This window comes from Gymnogyps californianus, chromosome Z (assembly GCF_018139145.2).
Source record: "Gymnogyps californianus isolate 813 chromosome Z, ASM1813914v2, whole genome shotgun sequence".
NCBI classification, from domain to species: Eukaryota; Metazoa; Chordata; class Aves; order Accipitriformes; family Cathartidae; genus Gymnogyps; species Gymnogyps californianus.
The window spans coordinates 15,702,025-15,728,090 of NC_059500.1; the positions used below are offsets into that span (position 1 = coordinate 15,702,025).

The window sequence follows — 26,066 nt, forward strand, 5'->3', positions numbered from 1 at the left end:
TCTTGCAGACCTTTCCTGTACAGCTGTGACTTCATACAGCGAGTGCTGGACATGCTTCTCAGTAGCATTGCCCTGCCACCACCCCACCTGGGGTCAGCGCAAGCAGCAGACGTGTGCCTGGAGCCCTGGTGGCAGCGGTTCTACTGACTTATGACATCATACATAGGCTTGCCCCTCAGAAACTAGTGCTCTGCATGCAAGTGTGTGACAATCGTGACTTAGACAGCTGCGCACCGTTTCTATATAGATGGATTGCAGGTGTTTGTGCTTCACTTTGACCTGCTCTGAGAGGTACTAGCAAACATGACACCCACCCAGATGTGACAGGCTGTGGAGCATCAACAGTGCATTTAACTGTGAAGCAGTGTCACTTTCCTTTCTGGCCTGCGTCTGCCATGTGCAGAAGACCACGGTTCTCCAGCATTTGCAACTGCTCTTATTCCAAAATAGTTCGTGTTGCTAAGCATTAGCACTACTTCACCTCTGGGGCCAAGTGAAGCCCTAGTTTGACTGTCTCAAGAGTGAACTCCTAGACTGGCTGTACTTTTGTCATTGTTTCTCTCTTTTTTTTTTTTAAGTTTTGCTTTCTAAATTAAGGCATAATATTACTAATGTCAGCAAAAACTAAAGTGTGACTAGTGTTTGAAATTAGGCCACAGCCAACCCCTCACCCTTACTGTCCCCCATTCCACGACAGGAACATCTCTGTTCTTTTCCAGCAGCAACAGGTCACTATTTGCCCCATCAGTGTGTGTAAGAACACACTGCTGCATGGGGGCATGGAAGAAGAGGACACCCTCTCTCCACAGAATACCTTATCAAGAGTCACAAACAGCATTTTCCTTGTATAACAAAAGCTCTGTGTACTCTTTTACTGAAAGCCATTTCACCCAGAGGGCATCTTACTTAACAAGTCAAAGCTGGGCTTAGAATGAAATTGAACCCTACAAACCAGTTCTGGACTGAGAAACAGATTTTTATTACTACTGCTCTGCTGCCTATCTGGGAGTTCACATCTTCACAACAATCAAACCATACAGGCTCACCAAAATCCCAACGTGGAGAAACGGGGCAGCATTAAACCACACAATTTCTGTACCAACCTCAACATACGCAGCCAAGCAACTGCAAACCTTGATAGCTCATTACTCTGCAGAGCAGTAAAGCTGGTCATTGCTAATTATCCACGCATTTTTATATACAAATGATTAAATACATCCTTGTACATGAAAGAGATTGGCTGCCCCTCTTAAAGCCTGAGCAGTGACTACCCTGGTGAGGGGCAATGCCTGCTCCATAGCTAAGGGGAAGTTCAGCAGCACTGAAATCGTCAAGCCATGCTGTGGCACAGCGAAGTGGGGACGCTGTAGCTGATGCTCCTTCCCATACACTCTCAGTACATTCCTTTGACAGTTTTGCTGTCAGCCACACCAGCCACTGCAACATTATCACTTAAGAAACTTCAGTGATAGGCAGAAGACATCAAGAGAAAGACTTCTAAATCATCGTTTCTTTCCTTTCTCAGTAGAAACCTCAATCTGGGCTCAACGCCTCAGCTTCTGAATTAAAATAAATCCTTTCATCCAAACAAAACACTTCCTCCAGACTTCAGTTCATATACAGATTAGTGTGGCAGTACCACAACAAAGCTGCAAACACACCTTCAATTTCAGAAGTGACTTTATTTTATGTTGGGGTTTTTTTGTCTGAGCTATTACAAAGTTAGCATGCTGCTGTTTCTAGGCTACTTTTTCCCACATTACATTTGTCATTCCAGTTAAGAAAAAACATGCATGTCCACTAACATTTTGAGGTCTTTGTTTTAGCCTGAAATCTGAAGACAGGTTGTAAGATGATTTTTTGCAAAGTCATTTTGGCCAATGTTTCCTGAGATGTTCCTTTAACTGCGGGATAGTGGACAGCTGTTGTTTGCAATGATGGCATCTGAGGGGCAATTTGAGAAGTTCAGAGACATGATCTTTCACCATCACTTTTCCCTTGCTTCTTACCATCTCTATCACATCTGAAAAAAAAAAAAAGAGACCAGAGGTATTGCAACCATGTAGCATCATGGAACACATGACACTGCAGTGCCTCTGCACGCTGCTTCACATGCACAGCATGTCATCACTGCATTCTAATTTAGACCAGTCACAAAACTTGGTTGACTTTTACTTAGTGCTATTCCCCAACATCTGAAATTACATAAAACCTTTCGCTTATTACAATAGAATTTACGGCTTACAGATTTGTTTGGGAAAAAAAAGCCCAAAGCCAGAACCCACAAGCAGGATTACATGTTATGAAATACCTTTTCTAATCGTTACCTTGAGAGTTTAAGAAGTAGTCTGTAGTAAAAGAGTTCCAGTGCTTTTTGGTTTTCAGGGCTGGAGAATCAAAATCCTGGCTGATTACATGCAAATGTAGCTGACTGAAGCAAATATATTATGTAGATAAGAGAGAAGAAGAATGTTAATGCTCGAAGTTCTTTTGCAGTAGTATCAGTTGCAAGCATGATTCAGCAGAGTCAGACTGCCAGCCTTATAGGTCAGTCTTATCATGTCTGACCCATAGTCCTGCGACAGAAGAAACCCAGTCTGTTCTGGAAGCACTGTCTTGTGCCAAGTGTTTCACTTAAACAGTCAAGGTCCTAGTCTGCATATTCCATTGGCCCCTAACTACAGTCTATATTCCTGCTAGTTTCCAAAAAGACAGAGACAGTGGTTTTAATAAACCAAAGGTTTAAACTTTGTGGAGTACGTGAATGGGACTTGATGAGTGACTCAAAGCTTCATCCAAGAACTGGAGAACAACTTAGGAACACTGACTGCAATACCAACAGGCATTTGGACACTGTAAGATCTGGACTTATTGACACACAAGACTCAAATCCTTGCTCAGTATCAGGCAGGACTTGATAGGCTTAAGAGTCACTCTCTGATCCCAGATCAGTGCCCTGGGAGGGGGGATGCCCTAGCACTTGGCCATTGGCAGCGCCGCCTCTGTTGCCAGGCCTGGACCACAGGTGTGCCATAGCCCCAGCTACAGACCTCTGCTAGGGGAACCCAACTGGCATTTCCCGCCGGACCCAAGACACCTGTGTAGCCCGTCGGCATGTACGCAGCAGTGTGCGCACAGCTGCACGCAAAGGACTTGGACACCAAACTGTTTGTAGTGTTTAGGAGGATTAGTTATTCTTTAGCAATGCCAGATCACGCTACAGATTTAGCCTCAAATCTGTATAATCAGAACAGGGTCTCCACCTGATGACTCATCTAGGTCTTACCTCATACTGGGGATAGCATGGTAACCCAGTCTGAACTCCAGACTCTCTCTGGCAGGGCACTGTTCAATCATTTTTTGCCCAACTGCATGCATATGTTCCAGGAGTTGAAGATGGTCCCTGGTGACTGACTTCAGGCTTGAAATGGCATCCCATGGTAAGATAAGCCAGTGGTAACGTGCTTTGGGATATTTATCCTTGATGACTACAGTCTTTTCATCCTTGTAAACCTTGCAAAACAAGTAACTAGATTATTGACTGATTGAGAGTTAAGTATCTTATTCCTATAAGCACTATATTTAGTGGATTTTGAGATGTTATCCATCTGCACATCCCACTGTGGTTGCAAAAGTCCCTAAGCACACGTATATGTTGCTACTGCAACTGGGACTGCCAGGAAAAAAGCCAGGAAAGATTACCAGATGGGGAGAAATATCAAGCAGCAGAGTGTTCCACTTCAAGGAGGACTTTTGCTGGAACTAAGTTGGTCCAGGATATGCACCCTTTTCCATACCATGCACCAGGCAGCTACAGAGAGATGTTCCAGCATCCCTCTTTATATACTTTTCCCAAAGGAAAAAGCTTTCTATTCTTACATAGCAGTAAGTTAACCATTGCTACAGGTGGATATGAACTCTCTTGAAAATCACCTGGACTCGGATAGCAGTGAGGTCTAGGAAACTCTACTTCCAATATAGAGCACATAGGAATGCACTGGACTGCCTCATCCTTCACAGATTTCTAGAGTGAAACACAAGTCTCAGAGGTGCTACAAATAATGTGCTCAGTGCTGCAGACCTCCGCTGGCGTTACAAAGACAAAAACATTCAAGTCCGAGCTATTTCAGTTCATGCTACACAATGTACTACTTTGTAAGGTCACTCACAAAAAGGAGAACAGATTCCTGTCTATCATGCCCTTCTTCCCCTGTTTTCATTTTGTTTTGCCTTCTGCAACAATTTGATGCAGCTGATGAAGAGAACCAGTAGCAAAGCATGTGGCAAACATGGGGGACAACCTGCCCCTGGCAATAAAAATCTGTCAGGTTCTGAAGCAGAAACTGTGCTGTGTTTCTGATCTCTTAGCAGCGTGTCTATTGGTGAGACATTGATGATGTCTTTGTCATTTTTGCTAATTATTCTCATATGTTTATATACAGAGCTGATCAGTCTTGGTCTACAGGAAGGAAGATTAAAATGTTATCAGCACACAAATCATAGGACTGATTCTTTTCATCAGCAAGACTGGTTGATGCTGTTATATTTTTATATACACACATTAGTGTCTGCATATGCAACCAGTGGCAATGGGATCATGATCAAGTGTTTTCAGAGGAAACACTGCCATTTATTTAATATTTGATTAAAAAGCAAAGATAGGAGTTCTATTGATTCTGTATTTCGTTCAGAACCACAACCAATAAAGCTAACACTAAGTCACAGTCAGTTATTTGTGTTCTAACATTCAAAGAACAGTTTTAAAACCAGCTTATCTTTTGGGTCAAGAAAGCACTGTCTTGGTAAGTGCTATACGAAATTCCGCTTAAGGGATGAAGATTAAATTTAATGTTTAAAAAGTAGGCAAGTATTTCAATAGCTTTATCATTCCCCATAGAAAGACTCATTTGAAACTGATGGCATTTCCAGGAGAATGGGCATCCAGTTCTCCTACAACTCTACACAGTTCAACACTTCAGACTTGAATTTAAAAAAAAAAAAAAAAAAAAAAAAATCAAGAAATAGGGACCCTCTGATTAGTTATCACAGAAATTATTTTCAGCCTGAGGGTGATCATCACCTGAAGGTGCCCAGTGAGGCTGTGGGATCTTCGCCCTTGGAGATCATCTCAACTCACATGGACAAAGGCTGGGGCAATCACACCGAGTGCAAGTGGTCAGACTGGGTGACCTCCAAAGGTCTTTTCCAGCTGAAATTATTCAGTGATTTCAAGAACCAAGTATCACAGGTGTCTGTGATATCCATCCTCCTGAACACATACTGCCACTGAGAAGTACAAAGGGAAAAACACATCTCTAACGTTAAGATGGCCATGCAGTAGTCAGCCAGCCAAAACCCAAGCTAAATGGACCCAAGCTTCAGGCCTTACTCTGCCAGACAGTGGACTATTGATGGAGAGCATTCTCGCTATTCTGGAGTTGAGCTAAAAAGCTTATTTTTGAGAAGGAGTTGTCTATATATTTGCCATAACTTAAAAATAAAATGAAAGTAGGTTCTACACATGGATAAGGAAGATCCTCTTAGGGCTCTCTGAGAATACAATAATGAGAAAGTGTGTATACACAGCAGCCACAAAAGACATTGGTCAGATTTCTGTGTCTTGAGTCTGACCTCCCCAAAAGCAGGCAGCAGACAACAAAAAAAAGAGCTCAAGGAAAACCATTATGCAGCCACAGGGAAGCAGAGGGAGGGAGGTGCATCTGGAGCATCTGCAGAAGGTTAAAAGAAACCACCCAGGAAATTCCTGTTGGCACAAAGAAACCAGGTGGAGGAGGAGCCAGAGGTCACATCCTGTCAGCTGGCACAGAGGTGTTGCAGTCAAGAGTTTGCTGGAAATCAAGCCCTGCTGACTGCCGGAAAACAGGAACCTCCACTACTTGGCTCAGCTTCAAACCACACCCCCATTTTAGTTGGTTTCCCTGAGGAAACAAAGCAACTGCACTGCTTGCCTGCTCTCCCAACAACCTTTTTGAAATCCGTTGGCCAAATTTGACCGTGTAGAGGGCTCGAAGATATTTAAGATAATGACATTCTGCCAAATCAGTATAGTAGAGACTCCCAAATAAATGCTACTACAGAGAGAGATGCAAGTACGGTTCAGCCCTTACACAGTACCCCACTGGTTAATCAGACCATTAAAGTACACTGCAGGAGGAGGAAAGAAAGTTAAACTAACTTTGTTAGGCAGGAACTACTGTAAAGTACAAGTGTACAGCTCTCACCTGCATTTTTGGATCTTGCATGGAGCTCTTTAGACCCTGACTCCAGTGTCCTAAGTGTTCCTAAAGCACAGAAGGAAAAAAATAATTTATAAGAGAATTAAGAATCCAATTATATGTTTTAAAGCATTCAGTTAAGTACTTTCATTAGTATACAACAGTAAAATAACAGCTAAATGACAGCTGAATTACTTCCTTTCTATAAATGCCAACACACCTGCTCCAACTGCCCCCACAAAGCTACTTTTGAAAACTTTTAACAAGATACTGTTAAGATTCAAAGTTAAGTCTTTCAAATGTTGGAAATTTAACAACAGGGAGCTCTAGATCTGTTTGAATTTAATAATTTGCACGCACATGTTATGGCACAGTCCTTGATTATTATTGATGACAGATTACTTTACTAAAAGACCCTCTGCTTCATGGATCACATGGGCCAAAGGAAGTAAAAGGATCATCATTAACTGTCCTATCACATGCTCCTCTGCACAGAACAAAGAAGTGGTTGTGGTGTGTGGCCCTACTCTTATATGTATCTATTTTTTGATACTGTGCAAGGACTGGCTTGTACAGAAAACAAGGCAGGCACAGGAAGATCAAGCCAACACTAGCAGATACCTCTTAACTTGGTTACTGAATGCCTAATAGAAGGTGCCTCAAGTGCACTTTTTCCAAAACGGATAACATTTTATCAGTTCAGATCACTTTACAGGCATTATCAACGATGATCATCATCATATTCTTAGAGGAAGACATTCAAACATTATTATAAAGCTGACAGAGAAACAGTGTGAATCGTCTTGTCTCCCTGCTCATACCACCACAAATCTGGCCCTAATATAACTAGCCTGAGCTCACAAATTAAATAAGTAGTCAACGCAGCAGAACCTGGGACTGAAATTTTGTCCTAAGGGGTTTCATTTCTGTGCCTTCTCCTCCAGCAACTGCACTGTTACACTTCCAGATGCACTAAGCAGTCTTTTATTTTGTCCATGTCAGCAGGGCTAAAAACTCCCTTTCAAAAGATTTTGGCTGGTAACATTAATTAATGTAAACATGGTTCTACCATAAAGAATGACCAAAACGGGGGGGGGGGGGAGCAGGGAGGGAAAGGCAATTAAAAAAAAAACAACAAGGAGGGTCCAGTTGTTCCATTCTCTGTGTGTAAGCTTTTAGATATCCACTGCTCTATTTGTAACAGCAGATTTCATCTCAAGAGCCAGCAGAGTATCCTTGTGTGACTCCAGCTAAACTGAGCTCATGTGGACTGTCCTTCTAGCAGAAACTGCAGCAGGAACCAGAGGTTAAATCCTCACTCGCTACAAGCAAGCCCCTTCACACACACCTCCCCCCAGCTCAGGTTAGAATGGGTCCCATGTAACTTTCTCAGGACCTGGGAGATGTCAGGAGCAGAGTCTTTGCCTCAGCGCATGTCAGCTCACGTGCTCTGAATACTCAGAATCTGTGTTCACCCGAGACACTTCCCCATCAGTAGTACCCACAAAAGTAAAAGATCAAAGCCCTGGTGGAGGAGACAACCCCAGGAGAAAAAGAACAAGTACTAATACCAATATACTTGCCTTTTTGCTCGAAGTTCCTTCATGTGGCGATACACCGCTATTGCTTAGCTTGGGATTTGCAGAACTGCCTTGTGTATCCACCACCTCCATCTTCATTGTTTTTCTGGGCACAAGCTCTACATCATCATTCTCGCAGGAGTTCCTGCATGGCGTCTTCTTGGTTTGTATTTTCTCTTCTGCTTCTGTAACAGTTTTCCCTGACTCTTCAGCAAATTGCACCATGTAGGGGTAAAGTTTATTCACGATATGCAGAACTTGGCCTGGCTTCATTTTCACCTCTTCATCCTTGCCAATATTCACGAGATCAACACTAGTTGGGTTGACTCCTATCTTTGGTAGGGAGAAAAAGGAAAAAAAATAGCAAATGGTGTTGTAACTGGAATCTCCAACTACTGTTCCGTTGTCCTGGAATATCACTATCCTGGAAAGCTAACGCGTTTCATATTCACTGCACCACCTCCCCACACCGACCCACTCTAGAGGATCAGGGAAGTCCAATGCTGGAGACACCTCTCTCTGCCCCAGTCTTGCAATCACAGCTGTCAGCACGCAACCCTCAGGGGCATGGTGTCACAGGGACCCGACAGTTCTGCAGCAGCTGGCTACAGAGTTACAGCAAGACCTATGCCACACTTTGCCTAAAAAAATTAACAACCTATTAAACAACTGTTAAAATAATAACAGCCTTAGTAACAATTATTTCTGAAATGTAATAGTAGTTAATTATTCAGTCCAGTCACCCCCAGAAAATTTCCTGTTTTCAAATTATTTTACTTTCTTCTCCTTTTTACTACATTTTGTTTTCTGTTTCTACCAAGTGCTGTCCCATCAACACATTTGCCTTCAAATACACAAGCACACTCTTCTGGCTCATTTCAAGAGAGAAAGGAGTTCAGGCTCACAACTGCTGGCTCACCAAGCACAGCCCACTGCTAACACTTGCAACACACTCCCTCCTGCGTAAGCAAAAAAAAAAAAGAAATATTAGGAAAAAAGTCTGAGCCCCCAAAAGACTTCACTACACAGGGATCAGCTCCTTGCTCCCGTCTTTTTTCTTTCCCAAGCTGAATGTGATAACCCTACTCCAGCCCACAGAAGACTATGTTCAAACATGGTGACAACACTTGCCTGTTCCTTCAAGAGAGGCTAAACCTCTCTGTCCACCTCAGCTTATGCAAAGTAAATACCAGCCTGTCTGTATTTTAATGCTTTTATTTTCATTTTGCATCTTACACTTTCACAAAACTAACCATGTTATTTATTCTGTTCTAGCAGAAAATGAGGACAGCAAGGTCAAATTTTTACCTGCCTCTCTCATTGCATCAGTTTACAGCTCTCTGCAACTCTAAAATAATTTTCCCCTCAAAACAGTGTTTTAAAGACTGAGAAGTTACCTGAAGTTTAGCTGATAATTGAAAAACAATAATTTCCTCTGTCTCAGGCATAACTGATAACACAAAGTGGTGTGGGAAACCTACAGTGACTGCCTGATAGACAGATTTTGCCTGATCATGAGGGTGACCCTAGGGAAATTAAGAGTCTCTGACTTCAGCAAAATGCTTTTGGTTAATGTTTATGCATGAAACAAGCTTTAGGAAACCAGCTCTTCCCTGTGACTGATAAACTCTGTCACAGAATGTTTCTTTAGCTTTGTCACTGCGATACCTGCCTGCTTCACAAGATGGTACTGTGCCTCTCATCACTTGGTATTCACTGCGACGAAGTACCCGCCTGATTCCAGCCAGGATCTCTTCAGTCTATAGTTCTGCAGTTTCACTCAAATCAAGTACACTTCACATCCCCCGGGGCCAATATGCTATCAAACAACTGATCACTGGAACCCTGTGCCGCACACAAAGCACCTGGGAAGCAACTCTAGAGCAGGCAGCAAAAACATGCTAGCACCCACCGCCAGAAAGTATTCCCACCCCTAAGATTCCAGTAACACAGTATTCAAATTGTGGCTAAGGCTGACTTCCGTGAAAACCTGTCTGAGAGCTCTTTGTTGGATTCACCAGATACTGGTGGGGGTCCCTGTGCTTACTGAGCTCTGGAGCCATTTTGATGGAAGACATTACTCCTCAGTAGGCAGAACACATTGATGCGTTGTCCGCACATGCTGATGCTGCAGGCGCACATACCTGCCCCAGCACATGAAGCCAGAGAATTTTCCCTTCATATTATCTCAGGGATACTGGTCCTCATAAGTCTGAGAGAGTAGGCCTACATCCTACATCCAGTTAGTAACATGAGAATGCCTTCAGTGCTGTCTCACATCCCATCCCTTCCCCGAGGTGACCACACCTTTGGCTCCATCAGCCATCAAAACAAAAACCTTCCACAACTGCCCAGTCCCATTAACACAAGATCCAATTTGACCTTAAATGAAGGGCTGTCTCAGCTTTAGAGGTTTAAGGCTCAGGAGGCAGATCAGCAAGTTCAGGGGAAGAACTCCAAAATCACCCAAACATAGCACTTGGAAGAACAGGTTGGGGATTCACAGCAGTGCTCCCTGATGCTGCAAGTCTGGCTGTCTGAGACTGGAGCGTATCTGGAAGGAATAGTGCAGTCTTCCCATTGAGGTACACAAAAAAAAAAAAAGACAGATCCCTTCCAAGGACCATTCGCTGTGCTCTCCTTGGTCATAAAACAGCTTCAGGCCCTTCAGACCCAGTGATCAGAATCATCACTTGCAGCATTTGAGGAGTTTAAGTACAACCACCGTCCCAGTAAGTATCAGAAATATTGTACACCCATTTAAAAACATACCTGCTTAACTGTGACATACCCCTTGTTACAGTCTGCTTTTAACTGAACTGGAAAGAAAGAACAAAGTGTCACAAAACAGTGTAAATAAAAAGGCCAGAACGCTGCTGAACCACCCCTTGCAGAAAACACTCCCGTATTTTAAGACCTGCTACCTTCTGAAGCTGATCTCTGTGAATGTACGCAAAGAATAGTTCTGCCTCATCCTCTGCTTCCAAGACCACGGGTAAAATGGAACCAACCCACACACTGAGTCACACCTGAGTATTTCACATCATGGATCAGCAAAATTACTTCAGAATAAAGGTGAAATCTGTGGAAGTCTTCTACACGTTCCTGCTATTCTCACCAGCCCGCTGTGACAAGAAGGCATGGAGCAGGACTGTGTCCAGAGGGAAGAAAGATAAGGCAGGGAAGATGTGAAGGGGAGTATTTTATAGATCACAGATATTTTTATATATTCTCCCAGCGCATCTATAAAATAACAAGTCATACTAAAAATCAGTTGGTGGAAGACTAGGGAGATGAAGTGCCACTCACAAAGCAAGAGTGCAGGCAGTGGAACATGACTGCAAGCCTGGGGACTCATGTTAAGGTTCAATGCCTTAGTTTATGAAGGTAAACTTCCTGTTACTAGGTGTCTCCTCTGATTGTTTAGGACCCAGAGATCTCCATAAGTGCTTATAAAAAAAGCTTGATGACTTCAAGACTCAGGCAACACTATGGACCATGCAGAAAAAGGAGACCATAAGCCAGTGACTGCAGAAGCAAGCCTAAGGAAAGCCTCCTTAGGTTTCAAGGAAAAACTGTGATTTCCCATATAGACCCTGCTCAAAGCAGGCTTACGAATTAGGCCAAAACATTGGTCCATGAGCTTCACTGTAATTTAGCCAAACAGAAGAATGATGTTTATTGATAAACATGAGTGCTGTACTTGTATCTCACACTCTTCACCAGTTTGGTTGCTGCTGCGTGTATAAAGTGGGGTTTGAGCTAAACCTTACCTTGCTGCCGTGAACACTTCTTATCCGTTATCCCAGTCTCTGGGCCACGCCCAATTACCACTGCTTCCAAGTGTGGCAGTTTCATTCGCTGACTGCATTTCTCTTTCCCCACGAGCCAGCACACACGCATCACTGTGCTACAGAGCAAAACAAACAGTATGTTACTAACATGCAGCTTCCTGCTGGGTCACCTTCCTCTGGAACAGGCTCTGGGAATTCTGCTGCCAACCCATTCATTAGCTGAGTCACTTCTGCTAACTGGGTTTATGTTTCTGAAATTCAAGGCAAAGCACTGCATTAACACTAGCATAATCTAAGAGCAAGTTGCTGTTGAAAGGGCAATCTTATTTTCCTTCCTTCTACATCACCATACATTCTCACATCCATGGATCATATATAGGAAAAATCAACTGGATCAACAGTTCCATCTGACAGAAAACGCTACCCACAAAAAAAAAGTCATTTGTTTCCTACTGAATCATACCCACCAAAACAAAGAAAGCAGCAGAAGACATAGAGGGCAAGAGAGGGGGACAGCTTCATCCAGCCACAGTCTGCAGATGCACCATGCTACGAAATCGGACCCTCAAGTTTACACCAATTTAACCCTGGACAGCAAACATCCTGCACCCTCCCCCCTGCCTGGCGCCTGGCGCTAAGCACGCCTCCTCCCAACTCTGTGGTGAGCTTAGCCCGGTGGAAAGCAACCCTCCGTCCCCAGTGCAACACCAGCAGTCACACACTCAAAAACGTGCGACGTGCAGCTAGGCCCACCCAGCTGCACCTCCCGATCGGCCTGCTGGTCAGGACGGGCCCCCTCCACCGCTGACTACACACCTCGCCTCAGGGCGCCGCCTTTACCCTCGATGCCCTACCACCCGGGCGGGGGCCCGGCACACGGCAACGACCGCCAGCACCACACAGCCGAGGCAGACGCGAGGGAGCCCCCGCGGACGGCCGGGAGCACCCCAGCCCCGCACGGCGGCAGTTACCGGCCCGCGGCGCCGCAGGCCGCCGGCCTGGAGGGGAGCCGGGCCCCGTCCCCATGGCAACGCCGGGACCCACCCTTATCGCGCGCGCGGGCCGCCAGCGCCGCAGCCGGCCCAGCCAATCGGCTGCTCCAGCGCAACCCCCGCGTAACCAGAGGGCAGGCGCGGCGCGCGGCCCGGCGCATGCGCCCTGAGGCCGCGCACTCCGGAGCGGGAGCCGGCGCTCGGCGCAGGCGCCGTGGTATGGAGCGGGGCGGCGAGCCGGGCCGCCAACAGGCCTGCGCAGTAACCCCGCCCCGGCGGTGCCAGACCCGCGGGGGCGGGAGGCGCGGAGCGGGGCTGGAAAGCCGCTGCGTACCCGCCTGCGGCTCGGTGCCTCCCCGCAACGAACGGCCCCGCGCCGGCAGCGCTGGGCGCGGGAGGTGCCGGGGGTAGGGCCTGCCCGGTACACACGCGTAACGCGAGGCAGCGGCGGCTGCTCTCCGACACGCAGACGGCGCGGCCGGAAACGCCGCTCGCCGCCCTAGCGCCCGCCCAGCGCCTCAGCCCGCCGCGCGGGGCAGGGCGGGAGCCACCGCCCGCCCGGAGCATGCGCAGGACGGTGCGCGGCCGCTGTACGCCGGGAGTGGCGGCGGCGGGCGAGCTCGGCCGCCGAGGGGCGGCGGTGATTGGCCAGCCGCCTTCCGCCTCCCATCCCTATTGGCTGTCCGCCCCCCAAAGCCCGGAGGCCGGCGGGGCGGGACTTCCGGGGGCGGGGCCGTGCCGGCTCAAAAGCGCCCGGATGCGGGACCGGCTCGGAACTTTCCAGAAAAGTCGGGATCGGTGCTGGGCGAGCAGCCGCCGCGGGGTGCGGGACCGCCCGCTGCTCAGGGGCCGCCCTCCGCCATGGTGAAGGAGACTACGTACTACGATGTGCTGGGCGTGAAGCCCAACGCGTCCGCCGAGGAGCTGAAGAAGGCCTACCGAAAACTAGCGCTCAAGTACCACCCTGACAAGAACCCTAATGAGGGCGAGAAGGTCGGCGGCGGGACGGGACGGGGCTGCGGGGCCGGCTGCCGCGGGGCGTGCTGACATGGAGGGCGAGGGGACCGGCTGGGGAGGGGTTGGCGGGAGCGGGTGGGGGTCCCGCCGGGGGGGCCGTTTGGGGTTTCAAGGGCCGGGTGTCTGAGCCACGATATATGTCTCTCGCAGTTTAAGCAGATTTCCCAAGCGTACGAAGTACTGTCGGACCCAAAGAAGAGGGACCTGTATGACAAAGGAGGCGAGCAGGCCATCAAAGAGGGTGGCTCTGGTGGTGGCTTCGGGTCACCCATGGACATATTCGATATGTTCTTCGGCGGCGGTGGGAGGATGCAGAGAGAGAGACGAGGTAATGTGCCATCTTCTGACACTTTCCCAGACTTTACAGCGTGATCGTTGGGGTAGACAGGATCAAAGTCTGTGAGGAGAATGCCGTAGATGTAAGACTTTAAATAGCATTAAAAAGAAGTTACAGACTTGATCTCAAAATCACAGAAAATATTATCTGTAGCTCTTAATACCTGAAACGAGCCGGGGAGGGAATTTGGTTCCTGCGGTGGTAGTTTCGTCTCTTGTGCATTGTCTTATGTTAATAGCTAACCAGATTTTGTGTTTGGAAAGCCTTTAGCTGAGTGTAAGCCCAGCTGCTATTAGGCTGAATAAGAAACGGAATGGTAACATACCTTAAAATGATTTTTTAACTAAGCTAACATAAGTGTAGTGTCTAAATGTGAATTTGGTCTTTAGTTGCAAGTAACTATATCTAAATAAGATAGCCAAATCAAATTCAGTCTGTGAAACCTTTTTGTTTTCCGGTGCTGTTCAGTGGAGTTGAGTTGAAGCTGTGGTAAAATGCTGCTCAGAAATTAAAGTCCAGATTAATCACACTGGGAAAGACTTTGGTGTTAATTAAACTGGTAAAGAGTAGTGCTGACCCCATCACTTCTTAGTGTACACCTGGTAACAAAGGGAAGAAAAAAGGGTTTGTATCAAACTATTTACAGCGTTGTATCAAAACGTTTACAGCATTGTATCAAAGTATTCCTAGTAAGCCAGAACTTGGTATCCTTCACAAAATTAAGCCTGCGGTAGCTAAACTTCTAATTAATTCCTGAAGGTAAAAATTTAATTACTCAATTCAGTTTCCAGAAGGAGAGGTGAGAGGAAGAAAGTACTTTGAGTCTAGACAGCGTCTCCTGCTTCGTCGTAGGAGACATGTTCAGTCACTTTGTTAAAACTGAAGTCCTGCATTATAAAACTTAAATGTCTAGGGTTCTACATATTTTGTTTCTGTTATTGTTTGTGCTTTCACAGAAGAGTCTCTTGACTCATTCTAACACAGAAGCATTGCTGACAAAGCCGTTAGAATTGTTATCTAATTTGGCATCATATAGGAAGGGGCTATTGACTAATACCAGCGAAACAAGATAAAGCTATATTAAAACAGGATGTTAAAACTCATAGACTTGGTTTGTCATGACTTGAGCATAGTGACATGGGAAGTTTACTGTTACTTGGAGACCAAGCTTTCAAACTTGAGTAAATATCTGTTTTCTTTTACAGGCAAAAATGTGGTCCATCAGTTGTCAGTAAGTTTAGAAGATATGTATAATGGTGCAACGAGGAAACTTGCACTGCAGAAGAATGTTATCTGTGACAAATGTGAAGGTAACTGTGAAACTGAAACTAAACACGTTGCTTCTAAAGTTTTCGAGTTTTTTTTTCTGGCAGCGCGTAACCATCTGTCTCCAATTTTTGTTCTCCTCAGGTCGTGGTGGTAAGAAAGGTGCGGTAGAATGCTGTCCTAATTGCAGAGGAACAGGCATGCAGATCAGAATTCACCAGATTGGGCCAGGAATGGTGCAACAAATCCAGTCTGTGTGTATGGAGTGTCAGGGGCACGGGGAGCGTATCAGTCCCAAGGACCGGTGTAAGAGCTGTACTGGCAGAAAAATTGTTAGAGAGAAGAAGATACTAGAAGTTCACATTGACAAAGGTGAGATGTTTTACTAAGATGAAGTATTGAACTTGGATGTACTGACTGACTTTGCAGCGCTAAGACAGAAGCTTTAGCAAATGCATGGTGTTGATTTGGTGAGTAACACTGCTGAATACATATACAGTAAAATTGCCTGTTGCTGCCTTTAAAAAGTAGGAGACTTGTTTTTAGGGAAGGTTGATTACTTCTATGTTCGCATCTAATACCTCTGCACATAACTAAGAATGAATTCAGAAACCTGAACTATTGTAAGCAGTGAATTATTTTTGAGCAACCTCATAAGCGCGAGTCTTGATCAGGTAGCTGGGCTGATTAAAATATAACTCATCACTTGTTGGCTCAGCTTGCCTAATGAGTTTTCCCTGCCTGTAGGGAAACCCTGCAGACTCCGATCACTTCTACTGTGTTTCAGTGTGAAGGGGAACCAGGTCTGCTATAGTAATAGGGTGCAGAGACAGTGCTAAGCCTCTCATGCTTAGAACTCTGTTTGCTACGCGACCCTGACAGTGCTGCTCAGCGCAGGTACTCTTTGCCTGGCAAAATGCAACTTGATGCACAAACCTTCACGGTGACGGGAGAACGTGACAGTGTCGAGTGACAAATGCATCTCTGTTGAGGAGGCTGCTCAAAAGCTGGTGGGAGAAGTATCTGCAGTAGTGCAGCTTGTATGAAAAAGCAAGCTGACAAGCACAAGCACATGGCTTCTACAGACTTGCACCTAATTATCACCTACAACTGTTGTATGTGTAAGCACACCTTATGCAATGCCTGGATTTGTTTTTAATGGGAAAATCCTACAGTAACATTAAATATGAGGGCCAGTAGGGATATATTACTGACGTTTTAAACAGGGAAGTCACTGAGAAGTGTTTCTTTTCCCTTCCTTATAGAAAAACAGACTGTGAGCTAGCATGAGGCAGCTAGAATTTATGGTAGAGACACTTCCGTGTGGGTGAAATGGGTTTCTTACATGATGGTTACAGTCCTAGGGAGAGTGTTTCTTGCACTTGGCAGGCACAGAGATCGTGTTTCATAAGTAGCTCTGCCACATATATTTATAAAACTGAGGAAGCTGATTGGTCACTTGCTCTCAAAATGTACTCTGTACGCAGTGCTTCTGTTTTCTTTTTAGTCCTTGTGCATATAATGAAAGCTGTTTTGATAGTGTTTCCCTTAAGGATTTTATCTTGGCAGGTGGCTGTTTTGCACTACGATTAAGCTTAATGATCTTGAGACATAATTCAGGTTGGCACCACTAAAGTCTGTTGGACATGTGAGTGGATTAAAAAAAAAAAATTATGAATGCTTCAAGGGAAGGTCCTAATGTTCTAATTTAAAGATCAAGAGATCTCCTGGTACCAGCTTGTGCCTATAAAAATATTTCTTACTGCTGCTTTTCCCTTAAAAAGATGGAAAATATTTGTTTGTTTTCTGCAATAGGAATGAAGGATGGTCAGAAAATAACGTTCCATGGTGAAGGGGACCAAGAGCCAGGACTAGAGCCAGGGGACATTATTATTGTCTTGGATCAAAAAGACCACTCTGTATTTACAAGGTAAAAACTCTGGAAGTCCTTTGTGTTAACTCCTGAGATGCTTGTGCACACGCGTCCTTGATTACCACTCACCTTTTATCTACTGGAAATACCAGTAGGTAGGATAATGTGGCTAGAACTCACCTGTGAGTTTGTTTGGGTGGCCAAAGGAACACTGAGGTGTGCAGGAATCCCAGTGCAACTCATCACAGCTGCTTGTGTTCTGGTAGCATGAGATAATCTTATGTGAGCTTTGGCAGTGGAAGGGGATGGAAGGCAAACAAAACCAGTTACAGTTATTAGAAGAATTTACAAATCTTGAATTTTAAGAACTCTTAAAATATTGAGATTTTGTTTAATAGATGTGAATATTTGTGATTATTTCCTTGCTCTTTCTAGGATAGCATTCCATCGCTTATCTCAGACAATTACCATTTAGTGTAGGCAGCTGTTCGTGGCCCACTTGGCTTCAAGGCACAGAAAACTTCCAGTGTGTTCCCTTGTGCTCAGGGATCTTATTTATGACCAACTTGCTGAATATAGCACGCACCCTTCTGACCAAAGGTGATTTCCCGCACTTCATTTCCTGCCTGAGTGCACTGGGCAGAGTAATCAGTTCTGTCTGTTCTTGCGAAAGCAAAAGTGACTCAAGCAGCATTGACCATGTCTCCAGTATTTCGTGTTACCGGACAGTACTGCTTGGTGTTGCAAGCTTCCTTGTTTCAAGTTACCGTTTGTGGAATGAGTCTGTCCAGTACATTTTGGTCTGATTAAAAGCAATACTGGTCATCTCACAGAAATGTGTTGCCCTTGGTGTCTCACTGCTTCTGTTCAGAGCAGTAACAAGGGAATCAATGGATTTAGAGAAAGCATTTTTCTGAATGTGAACCACTGACACTGTACTTGTAAATAGGAACGGTGAGTCAAAGGTTCTTGGGAAACCTGCAGCTGGTCTGCCTGACTGTCGTGTATGGTGCTGAGCTCTGGAAGTTGGTGCCAGAACTCTATGCCAAAGAACACTGAGCTCACAGGTTGAGAATCAGTTCTGTTAGCTTTGGATAAGCTTACTCAGCTGATTTTTCTTAACTTCCAGTGAAACCAGATACTGAATCAGCTATGCCAAAGGGATAGTCTGGGCCAAACTGTTTGCATGGTTACCTGGGACTTGACGTTACAACTCTGCTGGCTTATTTTTGTCCATCTTTCTGCCCACTGCCTTCAGTTCTAGTGTCCTTAGATAACCCTTGATGTTACTGGTCTTGTGGGATTATACTGAGGTCATGCTGCTCTGGGACAAGTGGAATGTTCCCCCTCTCCCATCAGTCTAAAATTAACTTTTCAGGCAAGTCTCCTTCCAGAGACCTTTAAAATGGGGTGAGTGAAATAACTAAGTTCTTTGAATAGGCTGGAGGATTTTGTAGCCCTTGAACATGCAATACATGCAGACATCAGTAGCACTACCTTACTGAAGTCGGAATAGGCAATTAAAACAATTACATTATCTCTTCCAGATAATTCTTGGTGCTTTCTAAAAGGTACTTTAATCATAACTCAGAGTGGCCATCACCTGTTCAAGCTTCCCTAGTACCAGATCTTCAGAAAACGAGTGTCACAGAATAATGTAGAGCTAGCTGATACACTTAAGAAAGTATTAATCTACATAAAGGAAGGGATTAATTGTCCCAGTTGCAATGTTTAGGAGGCTGAGATAAATTTTTCCTAGAATTGGGAAGGAGCTGTGAAGTGAAACTGGATGCAAGTGAGCCTTGCTGTGTTTATTTCTTTTCAATAAACACTTCCACACTTTGGATAGCTAGACTTGATTAGTAATGGCTCTCAGTGTGGGTATCATTCCTGTAATTGCTGGCTTGAGGTGCTGCATCAATATTCAGTATTCTTTATTTAATTGCCCAGGCTTCTATTAAAATTACAGCTTTATTGTCCTTGCCAAGTTAAATACTGAAGTTGGGTATGATCCTTTTACTGCTTCTCCCTCTATGTGACTGTTTTTGATTGGTTCTGCCTTAGACGAGATGAAGACCTTCTTATGTCTATGGATATTCAACTGGTTGAAGCACTATGTGGCTTTCAAAAGCCTATCACAACGTTGGATAATAGAACTATTATTATTACCTCCCATCCTGGTAAGTGTTGGTTTGCTTTCTGCTAGAAGTCCAAACATACAGTGAATGTAAGCTGGAAATTTAAAGGAACAGAAACATCCCATCTTTGATGCACAAGGGATGTGTGCTGCTATCAAGCTTTTTTTCCTAGTCTTTGCAGTACAAATCTTTAAAGAAAAAAGAATTTTTGGATAGCAGTCAGCAGTAACTTTCTCTTTGCGTGATATAGTAACAGACCTTACCTTATGGACATACTTGTATCCTGAGGATACCTCATGAGAATTGAAGGCCGTGGGTCTCTGAAAACCACTTTTTCAGCCTTGGAACTGATGGAGCACTTAATAAATTTGTAAGTATGCTTCCTTTGGGAAGCATAACAAGGTTACAAGAATGTAATGTAGACGTCAACCTGCTTTCCTACTCAGAAGTTACCAGGCAGTAAGTCCCTATTAGACTACTACATTTTGGTGTAGCTGTCTAACCACAATGTAGAAGGTTACATAAATGTTGAAGGGAGTTAAAACTAAAGCTTCTGTTGCCTGCATGCATCCCTTCCTTTTTTTGGTCTTTTTTCTTTTTTTTAGGCCAGGTTGTCAAGCATGGGGCTATTAAGTGTGTGTTGAATGAAGGTATGCCAATTTATCGCAGACCATATGAAAAAGGACGTCTGATCATAGAATTCAGGGTAAGTGGATCAACTTACTTCCATGGCCCAGTTCAGCACTGAATATCCATCCAAAATTGGATTGGGCCTTACCTCAATCGAGAAGAGATACCAATTATCAGATGTCTCGGTTTGGTATTTGTTTTTGACAACGGTGAGAACATATAATCCATCAAACAGAATTACCGTTCAGAATAAGGAGAAAACTTCTGGAACACTCTGTTCTGAAAATACGTTAAGTACCAGAAGAATTTCTTCAGATACCTTGTGAATTACCATTTGCTTGGCACATTCTTTAGTTTCTGTCATCCTGTAGGAAGGATGGATTAGTAACTTCCCCTTTGCAGGAGCAAAGGAGTAGGCTGGAAAATGCTGATTTCTTCTCTGGAGAGAAGCTAATGCTGGGAGCTGTGGCAGCAGGCTCTGTCTGCTACGGTTTTAGAGGAGATTCAACCATCTCTCCAATGTTGATAAATCCTGTACTTTGCTTTTAGGGTGATTCCAGAGGGCAGCCTGAGGCAGAAGAAATGTTGGATAAGACTTGGTTAAGTTGCCAGAGTTAGAAGCTAACTTCTTGCAGGATTAAAAAATAGCCTAGTGACTTACGTGGCTTTTTTAAGCACTGGGTTTAGGTCATCTGTGATGATAAAGCTGACTTTGGCAGATATTTGACCTGTAGTGGAATGGAAAAAGGGCAATTCAGGCAAGCTTGAGTAACCCCAGTTCTTGATGATTTCAGGTGAACTTCCCAGAGAGTGGCTTCCTCTCCTCAGATAAGCTGTCTTTACTTGAAAAACTGCTACCTACAAGGCAGGAAATAGAAGAAACTGAGGAAATGGAACAAGTGGATTTAGTGGACTTTGATCCATCTCAAAAAAGAAAACACCACTATAATGGAGAAGTCTATGAAGATGATGAGCATCACCCTAGAGGCGGTGTTCAATGTCAGACATCGTAAATGGGCCAGTGAATTAACTTGTGATGCTTGTTTTGTATGCATTAGTGGATGAGTGAAGGACTACAAGCACCCTCACTTCCTGCTATTTGTTGTTCTATCCAGCCATAGTTGTTTCTAAAAGCAGAAAGAAATAAACTAAGTAATTAAACTGACTTTGCAATTTGTATAAAGCTCGAGGATGCAAGCTCAAATGAAGTTGATTGCACTTCACCCTTGCCTCTTGGTCACGAAAACTCCCTTACCTGCTTGTCTTTTATTCCAAGCCTTGTAATTCCTGTATGTGTGCAGTTGCCCAGGCTTAAACTAAGATTCTGTGGTGGTCTTTTTAGGAATTCTAGATCTTATACTCTGTTAATAACGTATGCACAAGTACTTATAATTCATGGTAAGATATAGTTAAGTTTTGTACCAGTTAGGATAACATGTTAATGTTTTGGGCTTGTACTGGTGTTTGTTAAGTAGGGACTGGCTCTAATGCAACCACGTAATACATGAAGCTGACAAGGATGTGGTCAATCTTCACAGGCCCGTTAAAGTCATGCAGTCCACAGGCTCTCTGAAGCTACTGCACTTAAGATCAAATAGTCCCTTCCTCTGCCAGCTTTGGTCCTCACCCTGGAGCTAGATGTGAAGCTTGCTTTGGTTCATCGCTGACTACTGTTTGGCTGCTGTCCCACACCATCCTGCATATAGAGCCAGTGGTTGCTTGGCTGCTGCAGGAGCTTCCTTTGCTACCGCGCATGAGTAAAAACCTCCAGGCTTTATCAGCACACATGCGGTTTGGAATCTGTCAGCCTGCTGGCACGTGAAGCTTGACTTCCACCTTGATTACTGAAATCGGATACCCCTCCGTGGTGTGTCATGGAAAGCAGTACCAGCCCTGTTGGGTGGGCATATGTGAGCCTGCAAGAGGAGAGAAACTTACTGTCAGTGAATACAACCAACCAATGCATCTAGGATGTTCTGAAATTAATGTATTGTGTGCATTATTTTAAGCTGACTCTTGAAAATTCTGTATGAATGTTCTAATTATTGTAGATGAAGCATTTCCAATATAATTACAAAATTGTTCATTGCCTCTTTTCTTAGACCAGATGTTGGTTTAAAGACACCACCCCCTTCTTTTTAGACAGCTATTCACAGAAAAATCTTAGCAAAAAACTTCTTTCAGAAAATATGCTGAGAAGACAGGTCCAGATTTAACCTCTAGCGTGGTAGTTTAGTCTTGTTCTACCATCTGGCTTGGGACAGAGCTTGTGCTTTTCATACTGCTTTGAAGCAAAAGTGTCACGAAGAGAACTCTTTTTCTTCCTGGAAATAGCTGCTACATGACAGTACATGCGTTGTAACTTGAATATCAGGAAACTTAGTCTTAGAAAACATCTCCAGCTCTTGTAAGCGTTATGGGTTTCATTTTGTCAAGACAGCTGGTACCATGGGTTTTGTACCTCAAATGTAGTTCCTGTTCAGGTACCTACAGAATAGTGATCCCCTGCATTTCACCTACATTTATTTGTTTCTTTCTTTGTCTCAGCAGGAATAAAATTCTGTAGGCGAAGTGTCTTTCCAAATTCTACTAGAATGAGCTCATCACTGAGCTGTACACGTGACCAGCAGGAGCCTTTGCTGTATCAGTAGGACAGTTTGGCTGAGTCAAGGGGAGGAACAGAAAGTAATCCTACCTCTGGCGAGGGCTGAGACTCCTGGACAACTGTCTTGAGACTAAGCAGCACTAAGATATGCTACTTGTTTTCAGTTCGATAAGCACCCTTGTTTCTTTTTTTCCTTAACCACTGGATCAAAACAGCTAGGGAAAACCAAGCTCAGTGCAGTGCCTTGAGGATGGCAACAGGACATTCTTTTGCTTCAGATGACTGTGTATTATATAAAAAACCATTCCATAGCCTTTTTTTCACAGGAACACTTTAGTTTTGCTTTCACCACGCGTATAGCTACATCAACACAGTTGAGGTAATATTTCTGTTCTTGAATTACTCTCAAGACTGTGGTGGCCAATTCTGCTTCATGCTTGATGACACCACGGCTAGTTTAGAGGATGGGCCAGGTCTAGCTTCCAGGAGCGTGGCTGACCAGAAGCCTCCAGAAGCCTTGGCAGAGCAGCCTGGGGAAAGATGCTACTACTAATGCAGGAAGGGCAGCAGAAACACCACCAGTTTAGCATTCTGCTTTGAAATGAGCTAGTGACTGACATAAAAGCTGTGTCCCAAAGAAATACACTGGCAGCAGTAGAGTAAGCCTTCAGCAAAAAGCACTAGCAAACGAAGGCAAGAGCTAGCAAGAAGGAGGACCCAGCCCTTAGATCTTCAAGCAGGATATTGAGTACGATGTATGGCCTCTTCCAAGCTTCTTAGTTCTCCTGTGATATTCTGGGTATCATACAGCTACAGCAAGCAGCAAAACATGTTCTGTGCCACTGAAAAATGAAATAAGACAATTTTTTCTGACTTGTTGCTCTATGTGAGATACAGTTTCCCGTTCTGGGGAATGAACTGAATGGACAGCTGTAGAAATTGAGGCTACGGTAGCACAAAATAGCTGCTTCCATAACTACCAGCATAGTAACCCAACATATCATAACCTGAGTTGATGTTTGCGATTACTTCCAGTGTTTCAGTTTCAACAACACCAAATTCCCATGACCAAGCTTATAGTCTAGTCTGCTACAATGATTCTTTCCACTGTGCGCCAGGCATGTAGGACTTGTTTTTTCCCCAGAAATCTAGCAGCTCCACTTTTCCACAGGTTTGCTGTGAAACTGAGAGAATGCCTACTGCAGACTCATTTAAGAGCCTGCTCTCATTTTTGCTTTTGCCTGTAAGGCTTCAGGGCCCTAACTGTCCTCTCCTCCCTGTGCTTTGTCTACCTGCTACCCAGCAGCAGTGCCAGAAGTTTGCTCAGCCCAGGGGAGTAAATTCAATGATCCCAAATCTGCTTTGAACTTGCAGTGTGACGCAAGGTCAAGCAAGCAAGCACCTTGCCCTATAAGTTTTTCATTAGCAACTTCATCTGGGAAGACATGTTCCTGCTACAATTTGTGATTGATTGGTGCTCAAAGCATTAGTGAGGCACACTGAGAGAAGCACAGTTTGATATAAGCCATCCTTTTCCAAAACCACAGATGATAAAGAAATGCCAGGTTCCATGTTTTCTTAGGAGGTAAGATGAGCACTATTATAGTGCCCAAAGAATGGGGGGCTTCAGCCACCCTGATATCTGCTGGCAGGACAACACAGCAGGACATAATCAATCCAGGAGGTTCCTGGAGTGCATCAATGAGAACTTCCTGACCCAAGTGAGAGAGAGGCCAATGAGGAGAGGTGCTCTGCTGGACCTCGTACTCACCAACAAGGGGCTTGTTGGGACTGTGAAGGTCAAAGGCAGCCTTGGCTGCAATGACCATGAGACGATGGTGGAGTTCAGGATCCTGAGAGGAAGGAGGAGGGTAAAAAGCAAGCTCTCAACCCGGGACTTCAGGAGAGCAGACTTTGGTCTCTTCAGAGATCTGCTTGGAAGCATTCCAGGGATAAGGCCCTGGAGTGAAGAGGGGCCCAAGAAAGCTGGTTTATATTCAAGGATCACCTCCTCCAGGCTCAAGAGCAGTCCATCCCGGTGAATAGGAAGTCCCTGGCAAAAATGCCAGGAGGTCTGTGTGGATGAACAAGGAACTCCTGGCCAAACACAAAAAGGAAGCATCCAGAGGGTGTAAGTAAGGATGAGTAAGTTGGGAGGAACACAAAGACGTCCGAGCTTCCAGGGATGAAGTTGTAAAAGCTAAAGCCCAGCTGGAGTTGAATCTGGTCAGAGATGTCAAAGACGACAAGAAGGACTTCTATAAGTACGTAGGTGGGAAAAGCTAGGGAAAATGTGGGCCTGTTGCCAAATGACATGGAACATGCCTGGTTACACAGGACATGGAAGAGGCGGAGGTACTGAATACCTTCTTTGCCTCAGCCTTACTAGCAACACTGGCCTTCAGGAATCCCAGGTCCCAGAGACCAAGGGGAAAATCTGGAGCAAGGAAGATGTACCATTGGTGGAAGAGGATCAGGTCAGGGAAGATTTAAGCAAACTGGACATACGTAAGTCCATGGGCCCTGATGGGATGTACCCACAAGTGCTGTGGGAGCTGGCAGACATCACTGCGAGGCCACTCTCAATAACCTTTGATTGATCATGGTGACTGGGGGAAGTGCCCCAAGACTGGCAGAAAGCAAATGTCACTTCTGTCTTCAAGAACGGCAAGGAGGATCCAGGGAAGTAAAGGCCTGTCAGCCTCACCTCGATCCCTGGGAAGGTGATGGAGCAGCTAAACCTGGAAACCATTTCCAGGCACATCAACAAGAAAATCATCATGAGTAGTCAGCACGGCTTCAACAAGGGGAAGTCATGCTTGACCAGCTTGATAAACTTTTACGACGAAATGACTGGCCTGGCAGATGAGGGGAGAGCAGTGGATATTGTCTACCTGGACTTCAGTAAGGCCTTTGACACTGTCTCCCATAAGATTATAGAATCACAGAATGGTTTGGGTTGGAAGGGACCTTAAAGATCATCTAGTTCCAACCCCCATGCCACAGGCAGGGACACCTTCCACTAGACCAGGTTGCTCAAAGCCCCATCCAACCTGGCCTTGAACACTTCCAGGGACTGGACATCCACAGCTTCTCTGGACAACCTGTTCCAGTGCCTCGCCACCCTCACAGTAAAGAAAAGACACAGTAAAGATCCTCATAGAGAAGCTCCTGATGTATGGGATGGATGAGCAGTGAGGTGGATTGAAAACTGGCTGAATGGCCCAGAGGGTGGTGATCAGTGGAACAAAGTCTGGTTGGAGGCCAGTGATTAGCAGCGTACCCCAGGGGTCAGTACTGGCTCCCGTCCTGTTAAACATCTCCAGTAATGATCTGGATGATGGGACAGCATATACCCTCAGTGAGTTTGCAGATGACACAAAACTGGGCGAAGTAGCTGATACAAGAGAGCGTCGTGCTGCCATCCAGAGGGACCTGGACAGGCTGGAGAAATGGGCTGACAGGAACGTCATGAAGTTCAACAAGAGGAAGTGCGAAGTCCTGCACCTGAGGAGGACCAACCCCAGGCACCAGTACATGCTGGGGGCCACCCAGCTGGAAAGCAGCTGGGCAGAGAAGGAACCTGGGGGTCCTGGTG

At 45.0% G+C, this 26,066-nt stretch overlaps 2 protein-coding genes across 8 annotated transcripts; one reads left to right on the forward strand and one right to left on the reverse strand.

Moving 5' to 3' along the window:
- Positions 1–1,668: 1,668 nt before the first annotated feature.
- APTX (aprataxin) lies at positions 1,669–13,039 on the reverse strand. 3 transcript variants are annotated; one of them, XM_050912868.1, is made up of 8 exons: positions 12,937–13,039; positions 11,590–11,726; positions 10,589–10,635; positions 7,820–8,149; positions 6,243–6,302; positions 3,287–3,513; positions 2,328–2,431; positions 1,669–2,023 (listed from the first exon to the last, which is right to left on the reverse strand). In XM_050912868.1, the coding sequence occupies exons 2-8, from the start codon at positions 11,717–11,719 to the stop codon at positions 1,869–1,871; spliced, it is 1,053 nt and encodes a 350-aa protein (XP_050768825.1). In that variant the 5' UTR covers positions 11,720–11,726; positions 12,937–13,039; the 3' UTR covers positions 1,669–1,868. The 3 variants fall into 3 exon arrangements, with proteins under 3 accessions (XP_050768825.1, XP_050768823.1, XP_050768824.1); XM_050912866.1 differs by lacking the exon at positions 12,937–13,039 and adding an exon at positions 12,427–12,537; XM_050912867.1 differs by lacking the exons at positions 2,328–2,431; positions 12,937–13,039 and adding an exon at positions 12,427–12,537 and having other exon boundaries at positions 1,901–2,023.
- A 366-nt stretch (positions 13,040–13,405) lies between these two features.
- On the forward strand, positions 13,406–21,947 carry DNAJA1 (DnaJ heat shock protein family (Hsp40) member A1). 5 transcript variants are annotated; one of them, XM_050912604.1, is made up of 9 exons: positions 13,406–13,595; positions 13,679–13,680; positions 13,733–13,947; positions 15,162–15,266; positions 15,367–15,594; positions 17,038–17,152; positions 19,160–19,275; positions 19,839–19,939; positions 20,658–21,947. In XM_050912604.1, the coding sequence occupies exons 1-9, from the start codon at positions 13,464–13,466 to the stop codon at positions 20,874–20,876; spliced, it is 1,233 nt and encodes a 410-aa protein (XP_050768561.1). In that variant the 5' UTR covers positions 13,406–13,463; the 3' UTR covers positions 20,877–21,947. The 5 variants fall into 5 exon arrangements, 4 of the variants coding, with proteins under 4 accessions (XP_050768561.1, XP_050768560.1, XP_050768562.1 ...); XR_007767790.1 differs by lacking the exons at positions 13,679–13,680; positions 20,658–21,947 and adding an exon at positions 19,484–19,603 and having other exon boundaries at positions 13,770–13,947; positions 19,839–19,904; XM_050912603.1 differs by lacking the exon at positions 13,679–13,680 and having other exon boundaries at positions 13,770–13,947.
- Positions 21,948–26,066: the final 4,119 nt, after the last annotated feature.

Coding starts and splice junctions, on each gene's coding strand:
- APTX (XM_050912868.1), bottom strand. CDS start 11,719: ATGCGTGTGTGCTGGCTCGTGGGGAAAGAGAAATGCAGTCAGCGAATG. Junction 8,150..10,588: donor GGTATGTCACAGTTAAGCAG/GTATGTTTTTAA, acceptor TCCCTACCAAAG/ATAGGAGTCAACCCAACTAG. Junction 2,432..3,286: donor CATGCTATCCCCAGTATGAG/GTAAGACCTAGA, acceptor TATTTGCTTCAG/TCAGCTACATTTGCATGTAA.
- DNAJA1 (XM_050912604.1), top strand. CDS start 13,464: ATGGTGAAGGAGACTACGTACTACGATGTGCTGGGCGTGAAGCCCAAC. Junction 15,595..17,037: donor AGAAGTTCACATTGACAAAG/GTGAGATGTTTT, acceptor TTTCTGCAATAG/GAATGAAGGATGGTCAGAAA. Junction 19,940..20,657: donor GTCTGATCATAGAATTCAGG/GTAAGTGGATCA, acceptor TGATGATTTCAG/GTGAACTTCCCAGAGAGTGG.